Here is an 18,746-nt window from a genome sequence, read left to right on the forward strand (position 1 = left end):
TGGAATGGGGCAAGAAATCGTCATGGCCGTTGTTCTGCAGATTGTGCTGCGTACAAAACAGACTTGATCAAATTCGACAAATGCGATGATGCAAATTGACAATGCAGAAAAAACTAAAGTTTAATACTGTTCCTCTGATAAACGTGAAATGACAAAGTGCTATCGGAAATTATATTGTCTTAAAATTTTCTGAAAAATGCTTTATAATGTCGAAAAATTAATTTATTGAGAGACTGAATCTCTTCACCATCCGTCTAAAGACCGATGTGATATTATGTCCAGGACAAGAGTCGAACAAAAGCAACGAAATGTTTTCTGCAAATGGTAGTAAGACGTTCCGGACGTACCATTATTCTCTCGTTTTTTTCAGACTTTTCCACGTGTATTACAAGATTTTTGCAAGTAAACAGTCTTTTTTTTCATTTTTCTCCTAATTAACCTTGATATTTCTGGAGGTAGATATAAAACTGCGAAACAGCAATCCATCGATACCACTGCCATTGTTGTATACGAATGTATCATAGCATTCATGGAGTGCACAGGCGACTGATTATTTTTTTCTTTTTCCTCTGCTCGAAATGATGAAGTGCTGTCTGTACTCAGTTCTTGTGCGGAACGTGACTGATTGGCTTTACACACAGCATTTTTGGGGATAAGAAGCAGCTTCGTTTTCCAAACAGCTACGAATTTTTCTGTAGTATTACCTGTTCATGACATTCCTTTATGTTTACTTAAGGTAACAATCGTAATTTGGGACTTACTTTTTGTATAATTTCCTGATTCTGTTTAACAAGGTGGAACTGGCCTAAAATGTTCATATCAACTGTGATTCGGAGCCCCCCACTCTCGTAGATCTCCTTTGTAACAGTGCACTGGTACTCACGAGCAGTTCTAAATCTTTCGAAAAGTTTTTCTTTCGTACGTTTGCGAGTTTCATTTTGTTGAATATTTCGTAGTTTTTGTAAATCTTTCTTCCATTTATAGAATTCATGTTCAGTTTTTACGAAATGTTGCTGGCTATGCGAACTGTTTACGTTTAAACACTTCCTCCCCGCTCTGTTCAACAAAAAAGTTACCTTCTTTATTTCGTCATTGGAAACTATTACTGCAAGTGCTTACTTTCGGCTTGGAAGGTAGTCTATTTTTGTTCTGGACTTTCATTAGCGCAGCAGTCATAGTTCGGGCTACAATTAACAGAATGGTCTGAGTTATTTCCCGTTTTCTCTAATATTCGTCTTTCCACAATATATATCGAAATATCGACAACATTCGAGAGTATGTTCAAGAAATTAACTAATAAATAACCAGTATGTAGATATCCAGGAGAAGTAGCCGATTTCGATTGCACACAAAGGTTTTCCTATTTCATCTTTGCGAGATTGGAAACATTAATTGGATTCCACGTTACTGCGAAGTTCTGGAACCTCCTCAAAGACAGATTCTATTAGCGACCACTGCTAATTATTATGAATATTTAAACGAGTTGTGATTTCTAGTGAATAGTAACTGTGTACAATTGTGCCAAACTATCAACAAAATCTGAAATTCGGTTTACAAATTACATTTGCGTCCACCGAGTGTGATGGTGCAGTGGTTAACACACTGGACTCGCATTTGAGAGGACGATGATTCAAACCTGCGTCTGGCCGTCCTGAATAAGGTTTTCCGTGATTTCCTTAAATCTCTTCAGGCGAATGCCGGTATGGTTCCTTTGAAAGGGCACTGCCTACTTCCTTCTCCATCCTTCCCTAATCCTAGGGACCGTTGGCCTCGCTGTTTGGTCCCATCCCCAAATCAACCAACCAACCAACTAACGCGCCATCAATCAAATCTACGAGTTTACCCACCGTGTTGCGCACTTGTAACAAATACTTGCAATGTGTCTTAGCAGCCAACATTTTGACAGTGTGTTTCTATTGGTGTATTCTTCCTGTATATAAAATTTTAGGGCAAGTTTCGACATGTCAGATCGGGCCGTTCCCTTGTGAGTCACATGCGACTGATAAGACCAAAGTGCATGACTATAATATACACACGATTGACAACCAACACTCCAGTTTTGAACGAACCCGATAGAAACCAACAGTCCAGTTTTGAACGAATCTTAAAGAAAAGGACGATTCATTTGACGTCTGATCCTTCGAAATGCGTTTTCCTATATAAAATCCAAATCGTGACTCACATCTGATATATAAATATTAATACTCGTTTGTTTCTTTATTCGTCTTTCGTGCGCTCCGATATCATTCATTCGATAAGAAACTCTGATGAGTTGTAGTGCACATGCCTGCGAAAGTTTATGTAGGGCTAAGAACCACCTAACCCTTGTACATATGAGGGTGAATAGATGTCATAGAAAATTAACTCAGGAACGTCTGGAACAAATGCAAAAAAAGTATATACATCCTATTGTTTGTAAAATTATCTGTATAAAAATATTTTTTGGGGCAATATACCGTAAGCAAGCTCAGAGGTGAGGTGGTAGTGAGAAGAGATGCTGACGGATACTGGTTTCAGATCCGCTAGACTTCGTGGTGAAAGTCAAGATACCTCTATCAGCCTGAAGACTGAGGGTTTGGAACGGAAAGGTGTGACATAAAAGCATAACTCAGAAACAACTGGAACAAAATTTGGTATACACATGTGGGAGTCAGATACCCCTCCTACTGCAAGGGATGCAGTTGACTATGAGATTGTGACATGCAGAAACGTCCGGAAACGATCTTTCCTTTAACAAGCATGGTTAGAAATAAATCCGCAACTGAGCTTATGCTCAGTCTCTAATGACATCGATGTCGACAGGGTGTTAAGCCCAGTCTTCCTTCCTTTTTTCCTTGAATTTGGGCGTCTAATTGGCTAACTTCAATGCTAATTAACTCGCATATGGAGCAACATATCGAATTTTTTTCTTGACGATTATCTCTTTGCACAAACTACCCTGCAACGCCCTTACAACCTTTTCAGGCTGTTCTGACCATCCTGTATATAAGTGTGAAATGTATGTGACGTATGAGTGCGCAAGCGAAGCCACGGACAAATAGCTAGTCTTCCATGAATGCTAACTGAAAATTTAAGCTATATGCAGAAGAATGTATATAGATCATTAGTGTCCTCCCATTAACCCAACGTGAATTTACGTGACGTCTCAAAACAGAAACAGAAGTGAATGAATGTTGTGCTTTTCGACGAGCTAAAACCGAAATGTGAATTGGAGAGTGATATCAATCGCGAAATTCATTGTAATTGCCTGTTTCTAAAACTGTTCCAGCTCATAACTTTTTAAAACTGTTTAGTATTAGCATTAACTTGTGGACACGGTATTAAAATGTCTCTCAAGAAATAGAACCTTACACAAAATCAAACAAATTGAGACAGCGTACTTGTAGAAGGAACCTTAACGCACTACGTAGAAAGCAGGCAAGGCATCCTTTATCAATGAACTAGTATTCGACTTGGGAGACTTCCATACAAACTGAGAAAATAGATTTTGGATTACTTACGTTCACAAGAGATTCACCATCGTCCGCAGAGATAGCATCGTTGCCGAAGTAGAACTCCCTCAGCTTGAGAGCTGCTTCCTGTTGCTGCTCTGCAGTCGAAAGATGCAAACAGGGTGCTACCGACTCCACGAATTGGCTGTTGAGTATCTCGATTTTCTCTGTGTTGTTCAGTATTTGGAAACCTGTCGGACAACGATAGATAAGTGTTTCCAGTAAGACAGCGGTACAGATTTAACCATACTAAAATTCTCCTTATGCATCCAAGTAGCTGAGAAGAACAATATACAGGAGAATGGAAAGGAAAATTGAGGATATTTTAGATGACGATCAGTTTGGCTTTAGGAGAGGTAAAGGCACGAGAGAAGCAATTCTGCCGTTGCTGTTGACAATGGAAGAAAGAATAAGGAAAAATGAAGAACGTTCACAGGATTTTTCGGCCTGGAAAAAGCGTTCCTCGATAGGCAAAGGTGACAGATGTTTGAAATTCTGGGAAAAATAGAGGTACGCCGTAAGGAAAGAAGGGTAATACACAATAAGTACAAGTGCCAAGAAGGAAAAATAAGAGTGGAAGACATAGAACGAAACGCTCGAATTGAAAAGCGGGTAAGACAGGGATGTAGTCTGGCCAGGCAGCAGTCGAACATTTTCTGTATCCAGAAAGGCCCGTGCAGGACCTGCAACATGCGGTCGTGCATTATCCTGCTGATAAGTAGGGTTCCACAGGGATCGAATGAAGGGTAGAGCCACGGGTCGTAACACATCTGAAATGTAACGTCCACTGTTCAAAGTGCCGTCAATGCGAACAGGAGGTGACCGAGACGTGTAACCAATGGCGCCCCATACCATCAAGCCAGGTGATACGCCAGTATGCCGATGACGAATACACGCTTCCAATGTGCGTTCACCGTGATGTCGCCAAACACGGATGCGACCATCATGATGCTGTAAACAGAACCTGGATTCATCCGAAAAAATGACGTTTTGCCATTAGTGCAACCAGGTTCGTCGTTGAGTACACCGTCGCAGGCGCTCCTGTCTGTGATGCAGCGTCAAGGGTAATCGCAGCCATGGTCTCCGAGCTGATAGTCCACGCTGCTGCAAACGTCGTCGAACTGTTGGTGCAGATGATTGTTGTCTTGCAAACGTCCCCATCTGTTGACTCAGGGATCGAGACATGGCTGCACGATCCGTTATAGCCATGCGACTGCTAGTGATAGGAGGCCGTTGGGATCCAGTACGGCGTTCCATATTACCCTTCTGAACCCACCAATTCCATATTCTGCTAACAGTCATTGGATCTCGACCAACACGAGCAGCAATATGGCGATACGATAAACCGCAACCGCGATAGGCTACAGTTCGACCTTTATCAAAGTCGGAAACGTGATGGTACGCATTTCCCCTCCTTACACGAGGCATCACAACAACGTTTCACCAGGCAACGCCGGTCAACTGCTGTCTGTGTATGAGAAATCGGTGGAAACTTTCCTCATGTCGGCACGCTGTAGGTGTCGCCACCGGCGCCAACCTGGTGTGAATGCTTTGAAAAGCTAATCATTTGCGTATCACAACATCTTCTTCCTGTCGGCTAAATTTCACGTCTGTAGCACGTCATGTTCGTGGTGTAGCAATTTTAATGGCCAGTAGTGTATTAGAAACATCTCCCTAAAATTTTTGGAAACAATTTGGTCAAATCAGAAAACCTTAGAACTCTCACCACGTTCGTTGGAACGTTAGTTAAAATAGAGGGCAGATCTGTGAGCAAATTTGCCGCTGCCCGCTGATCGTAAAGTATAACAATGTTAAATAAAATGTGGCGCATCGTGATCTGTAGCCACCAGCACCACACCTAAGAGGGTCCTCTCGTCGGAGCAAGAAGCCATGCCTCATTGGGATGTGGCCTACGAGAAGACGAATAAAGAGAACGTCGTGCCATCTGCGTGGGCTTTACTGGACGGAGCTTGTCTGTCATTTCCAGCCACTCATCTTCCCATCGACGCATAATGACCCTGTCTGTACCTCAACAGCGAGACGAGAGCATGTGGGGGGATGGCACACTGAAGTAACCGAGAAACAGGAGACGCCTCCTTCACTGATACGTCCATGCTTTCGTTGGCACGTGCTTCCTTCCCAGGTATATGTAGCCGGAGGAGGGGTCCTGAATGTACCGGTCTACTTTTTCAGGTGGATACAAGCGTTGCAGGATCTGAAGAGCATTTAGGAAGTCGGAACAGACGAGGAATTTAGCAGGAATGGCACATATCACCTGCTCCAGCGCCCTCAAGATAGCGGATAGCTCGGCATGGAATGCAGTGAACTCCAGAGCAATCGTATCTTGAGTGTCCCATACATAAGGAACTGATTGAATTGCCTGAGCAGCTCATCACATAATCTGGCACATCTGCGATCTTTTCCATGACGTGTTCAGTAGTTTTGTGGCCGGATAAGAGCGTTGTGGCACGTATGATAAATAAAATAGTGATCTTGTTTCGACATGCCTTAAAGCGCTTCCGTAATAATTGTGTAGTGACTTATTTCTAGCTGACAATCTATCATTTACAGGCAAGAACAAAATGTCTGCTGTATTTGTGACAAAGTAACGTTTGCTACTAGAAAGTGTTCAATTACGCCTTCAAGAGAAAAGGCATATTTCTTATATTTTAGCTGTAAGAGAGGGAACCAGGATAAAAATGGGCACCATATAAATTCTACACTAAGTGTTTCTCCAAACTGAATGTACAGACGAATGCAAATGGACGTCATACGGTATTTGGAGTTCCGATAATTTAGAGGGAGCCCACGAACCATACAACTGACAGTTATTTCTGGGATGTTCCTACTATGAATAAAGGAATTTCCTTGAAGAAAAAATCTACAGTTGTGTAACACGGTATACCCTCTTCGCTCTGTGCCTCTCGACAGTCAACTTTCTGTTCCTGAGTCCTCAGAAAATGCTTCTGTGAGCTATCGTGAAGACAGCAGTGCTTTCGTAACTGAACATGGAGATGCCCTGCTCTCAACTGCCAGAGATGCATACTTTTATCCAAGAACATCGACCTCTGATGCACAAACGGTTTTTTCCAAACTGTCCCATACATTTTGTAAAACTTGAAAGGAAACGTCATATCAAATCGGAATAAATTAATCTCCCTTAGAAAATGAAACATGAATGAATACCAGTGATTAGCAATACTTAACTACGCAGACTACAATTTCCTTCGTCGAATTGCGTGTACACCAAAATAAGTCTATATGAATGCAAGATGGACTCAGCTATAGACAAGGGGACGTGCTGTAGGGCAATGAAGCTGGCACTAAAACAGCGCCCAGCAGAATTTCGCAGAAGGCCTGCTCGCACCCGTGCGTGGCACCACACAAGATGGTTCGCCTGGAAAGTGCATTGAAGGGGGCCAGCCTCGTGCCAGGCGACGGAAGTCACAATGCAAATTGTACTTCCAGGCTGGACAGGGCAACAGAAACTTTTGCGAGTGAGCTGTGTGTCGACAGGTGTGCATGCCAATTCTGGTAGAGTCCGGGAAGGGCGGCTATTGTGGTCAGAAATGCAGGCAGTCAGAATTTGTCGAAATACATGGGGCATTAAGATAATACCTTATATAGTGGAATGGGAACAAGGAACCTTTGAAATTCGCGAAACAAAGACACTGAGCTCAGGTCCTGCAAATCTCGATTGTTTAAGGAAGCGTAAAACAGCTACCACTGGTTAATATAAATAATATATAAGTGCGAGTAAGGGATATGGCTGTGCTTACAGAGGTTCACTTTACTGACCAGCACATAATGACAGGGAGAGGGACACAGGTTTGGAGCACCAAATACAACGAATTTTGTAACTTGTTAACCTGTTGTAACTGGTTGCCTGAAATGAGAGTAAGGAAGGGGTACCAGAATGTTTTATAACAACTTCTTACTGGTCTTCATTGACAGTACTTACCGTTCAGTCCAACAAAATTGTACAAGAGAGAACGCAGAGAAGCGAGTCTTCCTTGTTGGAAGCGCACTGCAGAAGGATCCTTCTTCGGAGTTCAACGTCTAAATAGACAAAATCCTCTGGCGGGGTTCTCCATGTGAGGGGCTCTCATTTGGCTGAGTTGAATGCAAGCTGTTGATAGGGAGCCAATTACCGGTTTCTCAACCACTTCAGCCAACACTTTCCAATTACGGGTCTGGTGACATCCAGCCATAACAGCGAGGTGAACTGTAAGTAAGGCTGAGTCATTTTTAGTGATGTTCAGTAACTTATGTCTCCAGTTTGAAGATTTGTTCGAAGTTAGAGGTTCATCACGCTTTCAGGTCCAACCACAGATGCAAGCGGATACCCTTCTGTAATGTTTTCTATCTTTACATAGTAACCTTCAGCCTTTGGATTATGACTTACATGAATATAATTGTTTTATCCTGATATGCATTCATTTGAATCACAATCCACTTCCCTTGTCTAGGTTAGCCATGGCATTAGCTTATTATTGCCAATGACCGTTAAACTTATCCTGTTATGTGTAATAAACCGTTTTTAATTCATTCGTGTAATAAACTGATTTCATTGATATACCACTTTAATTTTGTAATAGAATATACTATTTTGTCATTACTTTGGTGGGTAGTGATTTAATTATTTCAATACAGAGCCACGTTAATATATTCCATCAAACATTCAATATAAAAGCAGATCCCACCTCTAATCCCAAAATGACACAAGGGGGGCTCAATCATCTCATCAGGTATCTAGAACTTCCAAAAAAATAAGGAAGAGGTTATGGCATCGCAGTTACAACAGTGAAAGCATCTATATAGCTCCGTGAAAGTTACAACATTTCACACTAAAAATAAAGAATTTGAGCATGTTTTAAAACTCAGAAAAACTTCACATTCTGCGAAGACGCAATTAGTCTGATGCAGGCGTTGAATATGAGGCACGTCCTGATCAATACTGACTGTTCATCGACGCATCGAAGAGAAGTCTTCGAACACAAGTTTAATAGCAGTAGTTTTACGTAATGGAAACGAGCTTCCTTCCTTTCCTGTGAAGTAAGCCACCAATACAAAAGAAACATATACAAATATGAGAAACATCATGACAGGAGTAGACTACATATGATACAGTGTGGCCCAATAGGCCTATTTCATTTTGTGTAACTGTAGCTTAAATTTAACTACGATAAACAGTAGCTAAGGCACCTGGGAGCTCGTTGGCACATTCATTGATAGGATTGTACTAAGTGAAATATCTTTCGCTGTCTTGGAGGAAGCTAACAGAATCCGAGTCACACACTGCAAACTTGCTGTCTCTTATGTATGTCTGCTATCTCAAACACAAGATAGATAAACTAAATTTAATTTAACTGTAGCACACTCGCTACCAATGTAAAACTCTATTGCACAATGTGGTTAAAAAACCTATCGAGTTATCAACTACTTCAGAAAATTCGGTCAAGAAAATTTACTTTAACTGGTAAATATTCTCAGCAAATTTAAATAAGAAAAATGATCAAAAAATTATTAATAGTGCTTAAGTTCAAAGGGAGCTTTCAACATCGTATTCTTACGCTGTTTATGACGGCAAGCTTTTGCCGTAAACGTGAACTTCTGAAAAACATTTGTAGACACAAACTTATCACTTATATTTACTTGAACAGTGGAAACAATATACTTGTTAAGGTAAATAATAATTTAAAGGCAATTAACTTGAATTATACTATTTTTGGACACTGCATCACATATTTCGAAATACTATGCGAACTCTCTGACGATTATTTAAAAGGTTAACAAATATAAGAACTGCCTTGCTTTGGGAATGTATATGTTGAGATGCTGCTATTGAGATGAGGTTGCTGAATATTGATGTCGTCACCTCTCAGACTGGGTGACCATTATTACAACAAGCCCTTCTGCTCGCAGACGCCGTTGTATTCTTGGTAGCTATACTCAGTAACTCAATATTGCCATTAATTTTAGCATGGAAAATCTTGGACTCCGCAAGTCAAGTAATAGAGACGATTTTTCCCGTCATCTGCTGTTACCACTTTCGATATTATGGCTGGCCGCACTAATTTTAAATTCTCAACATTATTCAAGTTAGGACGGAACTAGACGGGCGTCAGCATCCTTTGCCTACCAAGCTGGCCTACGCATCTGTGTTTTTTTACCTCGTGCACACGGCTCGGCGTCCCATGGTAAGCTTGTTTGCCAAAAGGAAAACCCATAGCGGATCCCCTTCGTAACTACATCTACATTATCTTACTGATCGAAAACTATTAATCCTGAGATAACATCCGTCAGTTTCTTTTACAAAATGAGGATTAATGATCAACTTAAATCTATTAACATTTATTGCATTACATATCTTCATTAAGGTATGTTGCTTGATGACGTTTCGCAGAGATCGTGGCTTCTCCCGATATGAGAATACTGTTGGTATCAGAACTTTCTCACATAATTCTATTTTTTAAAAACTTTGAATAATTTTGAACCTAAATTTAGGTTACTTTACAAGGTTTACTGTTACTGCATTTACTACTGCAGCTTAGCGAAATCGTAGGTCATCTGAAGTCGTTGATCCATCGTTGAGGCTGCACTGTAAACAAAAACGCGCAGCATGTATCTGGCTGAATTGCAGCTGTTGAAACAGATGGCGCAAGACGGCTTTTTTTCATGTTTTCGCAACCCTGAATGGTCGCACATTGTTTAATGAAGACGCTAACTGCACCAGAGCAAACAGCAATGGGAACAACATGGACCGGCCGTTTACACCTGGCGCCGACGGAAATTTCTAGTTTCGCCCCAAGTTTCTATCTTCATTCGGTGTAGAGGGTATAGTCTTGCGGAATCGGCTAAAGCTTTCCGAAGTGTCCTTTATGTAGTAAGTAGGCTATCACTGAGTCAGCTTCGTTCTCCTGAGTCAGCTCCCGTATATGTTTTTCGGCTGAGTCCAAGAATACGTATTTAGTAAACTACCCACTCATTGCATCCATTGCCACAGGGTTCACTGAGATTAAATACCTAACAGCGTAAAGTCCGGAAAGCAATAGCTCGTTAATTCAAGACGGCCGATAGTTCCTTGGCAACACTACCAGACTTGGTTTTCTTTCAGACACTGAATGCCAGGGACCGTTATAGGCGCACAATTAATTCTCCAACAACATATAAGCGTTAGATCCGCAACATGTAAAAGCAGTTATGCTGCAGCACACAATCCATTGCTCAATAATTCAGATAGGAGAGGTGAGTGAATGACCGTCGTTTAAGTTGCTAGATACTAGTAGAGAAACCGATGCAATAACCTGTGCAGTTGTCTCACATTGAAGTAATGTAGATTACCGTTGTAAGATTGAAGTACGAACCAATCTCTCCGGAAGTGACTCCAGTCATGACGGGCACTCTGTGGAAACGACCGTCGATGAGCGTCTGGACTGAAGACCCTGTGAGGAAGGCGCCTTCGATATTTGGTTCGACGTGTGGTGACCATACTCCGTAGCTAAATAAGACCTTCAGCTGTAACAAAAAATAGACATTAACAGGACGTATTCTTTAATATCAGTATAAAAGTAAGTCTTATTGGTTACGAGAAATACGTTTTATTTATAGGAAAGAACTTGTCGTCTGAAACATGTTTATTAAAAAGTAACTTACATTGGCAGATTAACTTTCTAAAGGGAAGTGGGCTGTTACAACCTCACAATGAACAACTTTACTTCGATTTTGTTGCGGTTCGGTAAAGATGTATTAAATGACATGAGCAAAAAGAAGGAAAAAAGCTAAGTCGCACGGCCTTATTGACTCCGATATTCCAATGATAGCGCCAGTCCGTAAGTGGGATGGTTTGTTATTCCACGTTGGCACACTTCCTTCACAAACTGTGAATATTATTTGAGGATAACTATCTAATAAATGTCCTAGTGAATTTTCTTGGTACACTCGCCACGTTAATTCTGTAATAAAGTCAAACATTTCGAGAGTACCCACCACTCTCATTGTCAGGTAAGCAACTGACAAGTAACGGAACCGTATAGGTGTAGCTGTACTGCCACGTCAGTGTGGTTCACTTACTTGTTCGACGGTCAGTTGTTTAAGTGATAATGACAATATCGGCAAGAAGTGCACAGAGAACATTTAACAAAGGAAATCGGTCGCGAAAGACTTCGTAGTTAAATTATCTAATAAATTTTGCTGATTAATGAAGCTTTATGATGAAAAGTATCCGAACACAACTATGTAATATGGCATTGGTCACTAGAGGTCACGGGAGGCGGGAAGTATTGTAAATACGTAGCAGTTACAGCAGAATAGGTGGTCAGGAGAACTCAGTGACTTCGAACATGGTCTACCTATTGGATGTCACTCAGGTAACAGTTTCGGGATGTTTTCCGTGGTTATGGTGTGGCTGAGCACTTGAGATACCGCTAAATGTGGAAGGGTATGAACGTATTTTGTGGGCAGTAGAGGTACAGTTCTGAGAATGATTATATTAGCATGACAATGTACCTTGTCACAAAGCAGTGTCTGTGAGGCAGTGGTTTGTGGACAGTACATTCCTGAAACAGATAAGTCGGCCCAGAGTCCAGACCTGAATCCACTGGCACATCTTTGCGTTGAGTTAGAACCTCGACTTCGCTCTCGACCGCTGTGTCCAACATAAATACTTCCTCTGCTATCCTCTCTATAGGAAAAATGGAGTGCCACCCGTCTACAGACAGACATCTCATTGAAATTGTCCCTATTAGAATTCAAGCAATCTTAAAAGCGAATCGTGGACACACCCCATATTAATGTCCATTAATACGTGTCTAGATACGTTTGATCACAATGTCTGTGTAGTGTATCTTTGTGTAGTTGTTACCTTAGCGACCCAATGCCGTGTATGGATCACCATATAAAATCTGAAGTGTCCTCACTTCCAAGCGGCACCGCAAAGGTGTTTAGGTTTCAAAAAACAGTATATCAGCTAATAAAGAAGTTTATTTGTCACATGTACTTCATTTATCAGTGAAATAACTATGATTATAACTTTCTTACCATTAGCATTCGAATCTGTTGTCTTGAATCGAGTACCAGTATACCAAATACGTGCACGGATTATGTTAGCTACGAAGGTGGGTGTGGATGTCACAGTTTTGTTTTAGCCGATATGATTTTGATATAATTGTGTGATTCGCTGTAAGAATGTGTAGATGAAGTCACACATTCACAAGAATTTTCTTGTAATAGCAGTAATAATAGTGATAATAACAGTAGTAGTAATTTTATTGAATTTACCTTGGATCACTCTTCCATCGATACTGAACATGTCATACTATTACATTATAACCAGAAAGAAAAACGTAATTCATACATACAGGTGTTTAGATTCTCACACTTCAGTTTGGCAAGTGTGGGACAAGTAGCTGTTCGTGGCCTTATGTTAGGAACCGTTTTGAAATCTGTCTGAATTTAAAGAAACTCTGGAAAACCTAAATGAGGATGACAGGATGGAGATTGGATCTCCGTCTTCCCTAATAAAAGGCCAGTTTAAACAGCATATTTATTTACTGTCTGCCTGATAAACGTGTGTAGAATGGGGGTCACACATGACATCAGCGCATTTGATGGCAGGGAAATGTTGGGTAGGCACGGTGTGGGACATGATATCTAAGAGACTGTGCAAACGTGAGGTTCGACACATGCTGCTGCGACGAGAGGCTATCGTCGGAACAATGTGCTGCTGACAAATGTCGCCATTGACAAGTGTGGATTTTAACAATGGATAAGCAGGCCACAGTACAACAAATTACCAGTCCATTCAATGCTGGACAACAACATTCCACCGAGCGAGGTGGCGCAGTGGTTAGACACTGGACTCGCATTCGGGAGGACGACGGTTCAATCCTGCGTCCGGCCATCCTGATTTAGGTTTTCCGTGATTTCCCTAAATCGCTCCAGGCAAATGCCGGGATGGTTCCTTTCTAAGGGCACGGCCGACTTCCTTCCCCGTCCTTCCCTAATCCGCTGAGACCGATGACCTCGCTGTCTGGTCTCCTTCCTCAAAACAACCAACCAACCAACAACAATCCACCGAGTAGCCGAACAATCCTCTTTCTACGATGCGGAAGCTGCTGTCATATACGTGTATAATATTTCAGTGTAATACATGTATCAGCTTTGTTAACAATCTCCTCCCGGTTTATAGGTATATAATTAAAACATTGGGCATACAGAAAATTACGCCAGTCGACGAATTGCAGGCTTTACCCTTGAAAGCTTTAATAGAGAATGTTTAAAGTCTGCTCATCTCATTGGTTCTGTTAAGTATTACCGATCTCAATACAGAATTTCAACTACATGTTCTGTCACTTTACATTGAGAAAAATTATCTTTCCTCCAGCTTTTATACAGTATAGTAGTTACGTATAATAGCTGCATCGTCTTTGTTAAGATCGTCTATCCTTCGCCTGTCATCCCCTCTCTTTTTAGTACAGTATTCTCCCAGTTCCATTATGTACAACTGTCAGTCACCCTCCTCTTTAGTTGAGTGCTTCTATGTGTGGTATTGATTCCCTCCACACCAAATATTCCTTTAAACCTACAGCCTTATACAGCATGCTCACCTCAAGTTTCAGCCTCGTGATTATAAAACGTAATTCACTTATGATAAATTATCAGTACTGAAACACAGCAATGGAACCGGATTTATAATACAGATTTACACGTACTTTACAGGCAAATAATGAAAACTATAGACAAACAAAGCATAGTTTACAACCTTAGTTCAGTCCTGATTGTCTGGAAGGTATAGTCATGCACAGGTCAACCTTTTTGTATTCTTATTGGCCCATTAGACAAACTGCAGAATGATAGTAATATATATATATATATATATATATATATATATATATATATATATATATATATATATATATATAATGCTTAAAAGGAGCTAATCCAGTTGGGTTAGATCCAAATTTTTGACAGCATTGTTCCTGGCAGTAGATCCACTACAACGTCCATTCGTCCAGTTCCATTTTGTTGCAAGAGCGCATTTGCATGTTTAAATAATAAACTGCAGTAACGTGTGCTGATTTGGAGAGCGGAAATAGGAAGCCTGACCTAGTGCGCAGTCATGTAGCAACTGAAACAAAAGTCTTATTATGAAGAGATACGTTTAGATTATTTTAAACCATCTTCAGTGGTCAGATTTTTTTGTTGTTTATTTGAGTCTTCTTTGTCTTGCACGTGTATTAGTTGAGTATTTGCACACAGCATTTTCACTTCACTTAACACATGTACAGTTCTTTGTTAGGAAGTAATACTGCCTTCTCGCCAATTTGTGTAGTTTGTTTTGCTACAAAACAAAACACAAGGTGAAAGTGCTATGTTCACATGCTCAGCTGGAAGACAAAGAAGACTGGAATAAACAACAAAAATACCTGACCACTGAAAATACTTTAAAATAAAGCGAAACGCCTCTGGCCATCATAAGACTTTTATTATAGTTGCTGAAGACGTCAGTTAACCTATGTAACTTGTATGTGTGCAACTGCGGAAAAATAGAGGCCGAAAACGAAGAGGACAAAATGTATGTGATGCCGAACGGTTATGTTTTTCATTGTTTGAAGATGAACAAATCAAGTTAAAAGAAGTAATTTTTATTTCAAAGAAGCGTCACCAGCTTTTATGGTTAATGTGGTAGTAAATAACTACAACCACGCCAGGTACACTTTAGCAGTAGTTGACTGTTTCATGTAATTGTAGCTGAAGTAAATCTCTCAACCCGTAGTCCGACAGCCAACCACTAGGATCACGGTCATCTCTCCTACATTTACGAGATGAGAGCTTACAAGTGGCGAACCGTGACACGACGCAGTTTTCGGATTTAGTAATCTCGGAAACGAACTGTATTGCACTACGCAAGGCAACAACGTGGTAAGTCCCAAGTGCAGGAAGTACAACGGTTTCCGACACCTGAAGGAGAAGTGTAGTACATGTGAAACAGCGTACAGCAACAAAGAGCAGATAAGAAAACGAATTCATTTGTACGACACATCACAACACTTCGACGATGGAGTGCAGCGAGTTATGTTGTCAAGCAGAAACGAGTGAAAGTGTCGCACAAAGCTTCACTGATGTAGAGGGTTGCATGCAAAATCCTTGCTTTAGACATGACTGAGTAAAAGTGTAGTTTTCGCGTGTGTTTTGGCTAAACTAATGCGTTATTTCAGAAAGTGAGAATCAGTCTAACGAGGCTAAAGTAGTAAAAGTCGTGGAGGAACAAGCCGAAAAGGTTAACGAAGAAAATGTTCAGTTACACAAATTGGGAACACAAATAAAAAAGCCACAGATTCAGAAATCACAGAAACGTCAAGAACAAACATAACAGCGACTTGTCTAGCAAACGTAACAGTAGATGTGGAAGATAATAAGGCAGAACAGGCACTTAATGCAGAACTGAAGGCCAATTGCGTTTAGAATATCTTACCAACAATAATGGGGAAGATAGAGGAGAACTCGTCCTACTTGGAAGAAATACAGAAAGAGAGAGGAAAACCAAGCTGAAATGAGACAAGTAAAAACTGTGCAAGATGAATTCGTCACTGATGGAATCAACGGATCGAAACATACGAGAAATGGAGTCGCAATCGTAAACTAAGAATCCTGCAGGCTGAAGCAGCTGCGACGGGAACGCGAAGAACTGTAGCTAGCTCAGCACACAGCTAATTATTGTGAAAGACGTGGCGAGAAACGTAGCAAAAAAGGTAACCGAAACTGGTGGTAGAATTGAGGTGGAAATCATCAAGGTCAAGACGGTATCGGCAAGGTCTGCTGGCACTGTGACAACTAGCAACAATAACTAAGATATCTTCTTAATGGAGAAAGAAGCGACGAACCTCAATGAGCGATGTCGGCTCAAATCGAATCTTTGGGCCGTTTATTTGTCTGATTTAGTGGCATCTCGATAGGTGGTGTGATTGCAGTGTAGTGTCTCTGGAGTTATCGTTCGCATGGCGGTGTGGAAAACAAGCCCTGCGCGCCCGCGGACTTATTAAGGGACGTGTCCGGAGGTAGGACGCGGTCTGGCTGTGAGCTCTTTGAAAAACATGCCCTGCACGCCGAAGTAGCCAGTGTGCGTCTTTGAGGAATCGTCACAGTTACTGGTCGTCTCCGGTTGTATTCGACTGCCGTAATTGCGTATTTGGCTGTCCGATCGTTGACAGAAATTTTAAGTGTTTGGACTGCATAGCACTTCCTGTGTAATAATAGATATTACGCACCTGTCTGCTCACTCGGTTCCTGCCTTGCATTGCTCTCTGAGATTTGTTGCAGTTTAATTTGATGGAACAGTTACCATACGGTTTATTCAGAGTACGTTGGAGTATATTTAGTTTAACTTATGTGATTTTGGAAATTATTGTCTTTTTTTTTGGGCCAAGTTGTAGCATAAAATTGAAAGATTAATTAGTACTTAGGGATAGTTTTAAAATTTGTTGCATCTCATTTATTATTTTATAGAGATATGTGTTTTTCTCAAAATGAAATGTTGTGATTTTAGAGGCGATTGTTAACATGTGTTTGAACTGTTTTAGATCCTATTGTGCAAGATTAAGACCTTAATGTATTTCTTATTGATTAAAAGGTTCTTCTAAATACAATCAATTACAGAGGTAAGGCTTATGCATCTTTTATGACACCGATTGCGTTAACGGCCCCTTGCCAGACCTGTATGGGTAAGGCAATACACTTAGTGTATGTTTTCTGGACTTTATTTTGCTCACTTCGTTTTGTTTGGTTCGAGTTAGCCTTGGTCTCTGAAATACATTGGCGTGTGGTGTTGTAAATTTATCTTGTTTTAGCCCGCATCTCGTGGTCGTGCGGTAGCGTTCTCGCTTCCCACGCCCGGGTTCCCGGGTTCGATTCCCGGCGGGGTCAGGGATTTTCTCTGCCTCGTGATGGCTGGGTGTTGTGCGCCGTCCTTAGGTTAGTTAGGTTTAAGTAGTTCTAAGTTCTAGGGGACTGATGACCACAGTAGTTAAGTCCCATAGTGCTCAGAGCCATTTGAACCATTTTTTATCTTGTTTTAAACTTCCTGTTATGTTAAAACGTTTGAAGGCATTTCTAGATGCGTAGGTGACTGAATAATTCTCTGGCATTAGATTCCAAACGCGCTTTTTGGCGAGTAACGTTAGAGGAGGCTTTAGTTATCTTGGCCTAATTTATTTGTGCTTATGGTAAGGCATTCTTTTTGACACCTTTTGCTGTTTGTGTTCCCAAAGTTTGGGCCCTCGCTTGATAGTAGACGTACTTGCCGTGACCAGGAGGCCTGCTGTTGTGGTACCACGGTATTTGCGGTATCGGCTGGTATTTGTGACGGCGTCGCACTGTGGTGCTCAAGTTTGCTTACGTCGGTTGTCAGCACATTAAGCTGAGTTTTATCAGCCTTTCTCTTTATCACCTAAAGGTTATTGTTCAACGTCTGCCTGTGTATGTAGGTGTCATGTTTTCAGGTTGTTGTGAGCTTCCTATTCAGTCAGTTATACTTGACTAGAAGAAGGGATCGGTTGGTAGGACATATTATGAGGCATCAAGGGATCACCAATTTAGTGTTGGAGGGCAGTGCGGAGGGTAAAAATCGTAGAGGGAGACCAAGAGATGAATACACTAAACAGATTCAGAAGTATGTAGGTTGCAGTAGGTACAGGGAGATGAAGAAGCTTGCACATGATAGAGTAGCATGGAGAGCTGCAACAAACCAGTCTCTGGACTGAAGACCACAAAAACAACAATACTTATTTCACTCTGATTGCTAGTGAGCCTTATTGTATAAGTCTCCTACGGCAGCGCTTTGCATACTAAACTCTACCTTATCTGAAAATTATTTTTCAAATCTTTAATACTTTAACATAACATCACTATGTGTCATGTTAAGATTGTTTCATTTTTGATGAAAATTTTTCTATTTTTGAACAAAATTTGTCTATTGTTCCACTTTTACAGATGTAGATCGTCTGTTAAGGCTATTTGTGTCTACCTAACTTAATGCCAAGATTGTCTATTGATAACATGGAGAATGTGTTTCACAGAAATCTTTCATTTAACTGTAATTAAATATTAAATGTAAAGTTACAGACAAGGTGCTTAATAGTTTGATATTTTCTTTTTAGATTAAAAAAAATATTTTTTAAACTCCATTATGCTGCCACTAATTTTGATTATTGGTTCATCTTAAGTGGTGAATTCCAGAGCATGTTTATATTTGCACGT

General features: G+C 40.8%; 1 protein-coding gene across 1 annotated transcript in view; it reads right to left on the reverse strand.

Annotated features, from left to right (window-relative positions):
* The window catches only part of LOC124789415 (juvenile hormone esterase-like), a 120,900-nt gene that overhangs the window by 15,180 nt on the left and 86,974 nt on the right, over positions 1–18,746 (reverse strand). The window contains exons 6-7 of the mRNA XM_047256760.1: positions 10,859–11,009; positions 3,501–3,682 (exon numbers count right to left, since the gene is read on the reverse strand). Of these exons, the coding sequence (XP_047112716.1) occupies positions 3,501–3,682; positions 10,859–11,009 (333 nt within the window). The remainder of the gene's footprint in view (positions 1–3,500; positions 3,683–10,858; positions 11,010–18,746) is intronic.

This window comes from Schistocerca piceifrons, chromosome 3 (assembly GCF_021461385.2).
Source record: "Schistocerca piceifrons isolate TAMUIC-IGC-003096 chromosome 3, iqSchPice1.1, whole genome shotgun sequence".
In the NCBI taxonomy this organism is placed as follows: Eukaryota; Metazoa; Arthropoda; class Insecta; order Orthoptera; family Acrididae; genus Schistocerca; species Schistocerca piceifrons.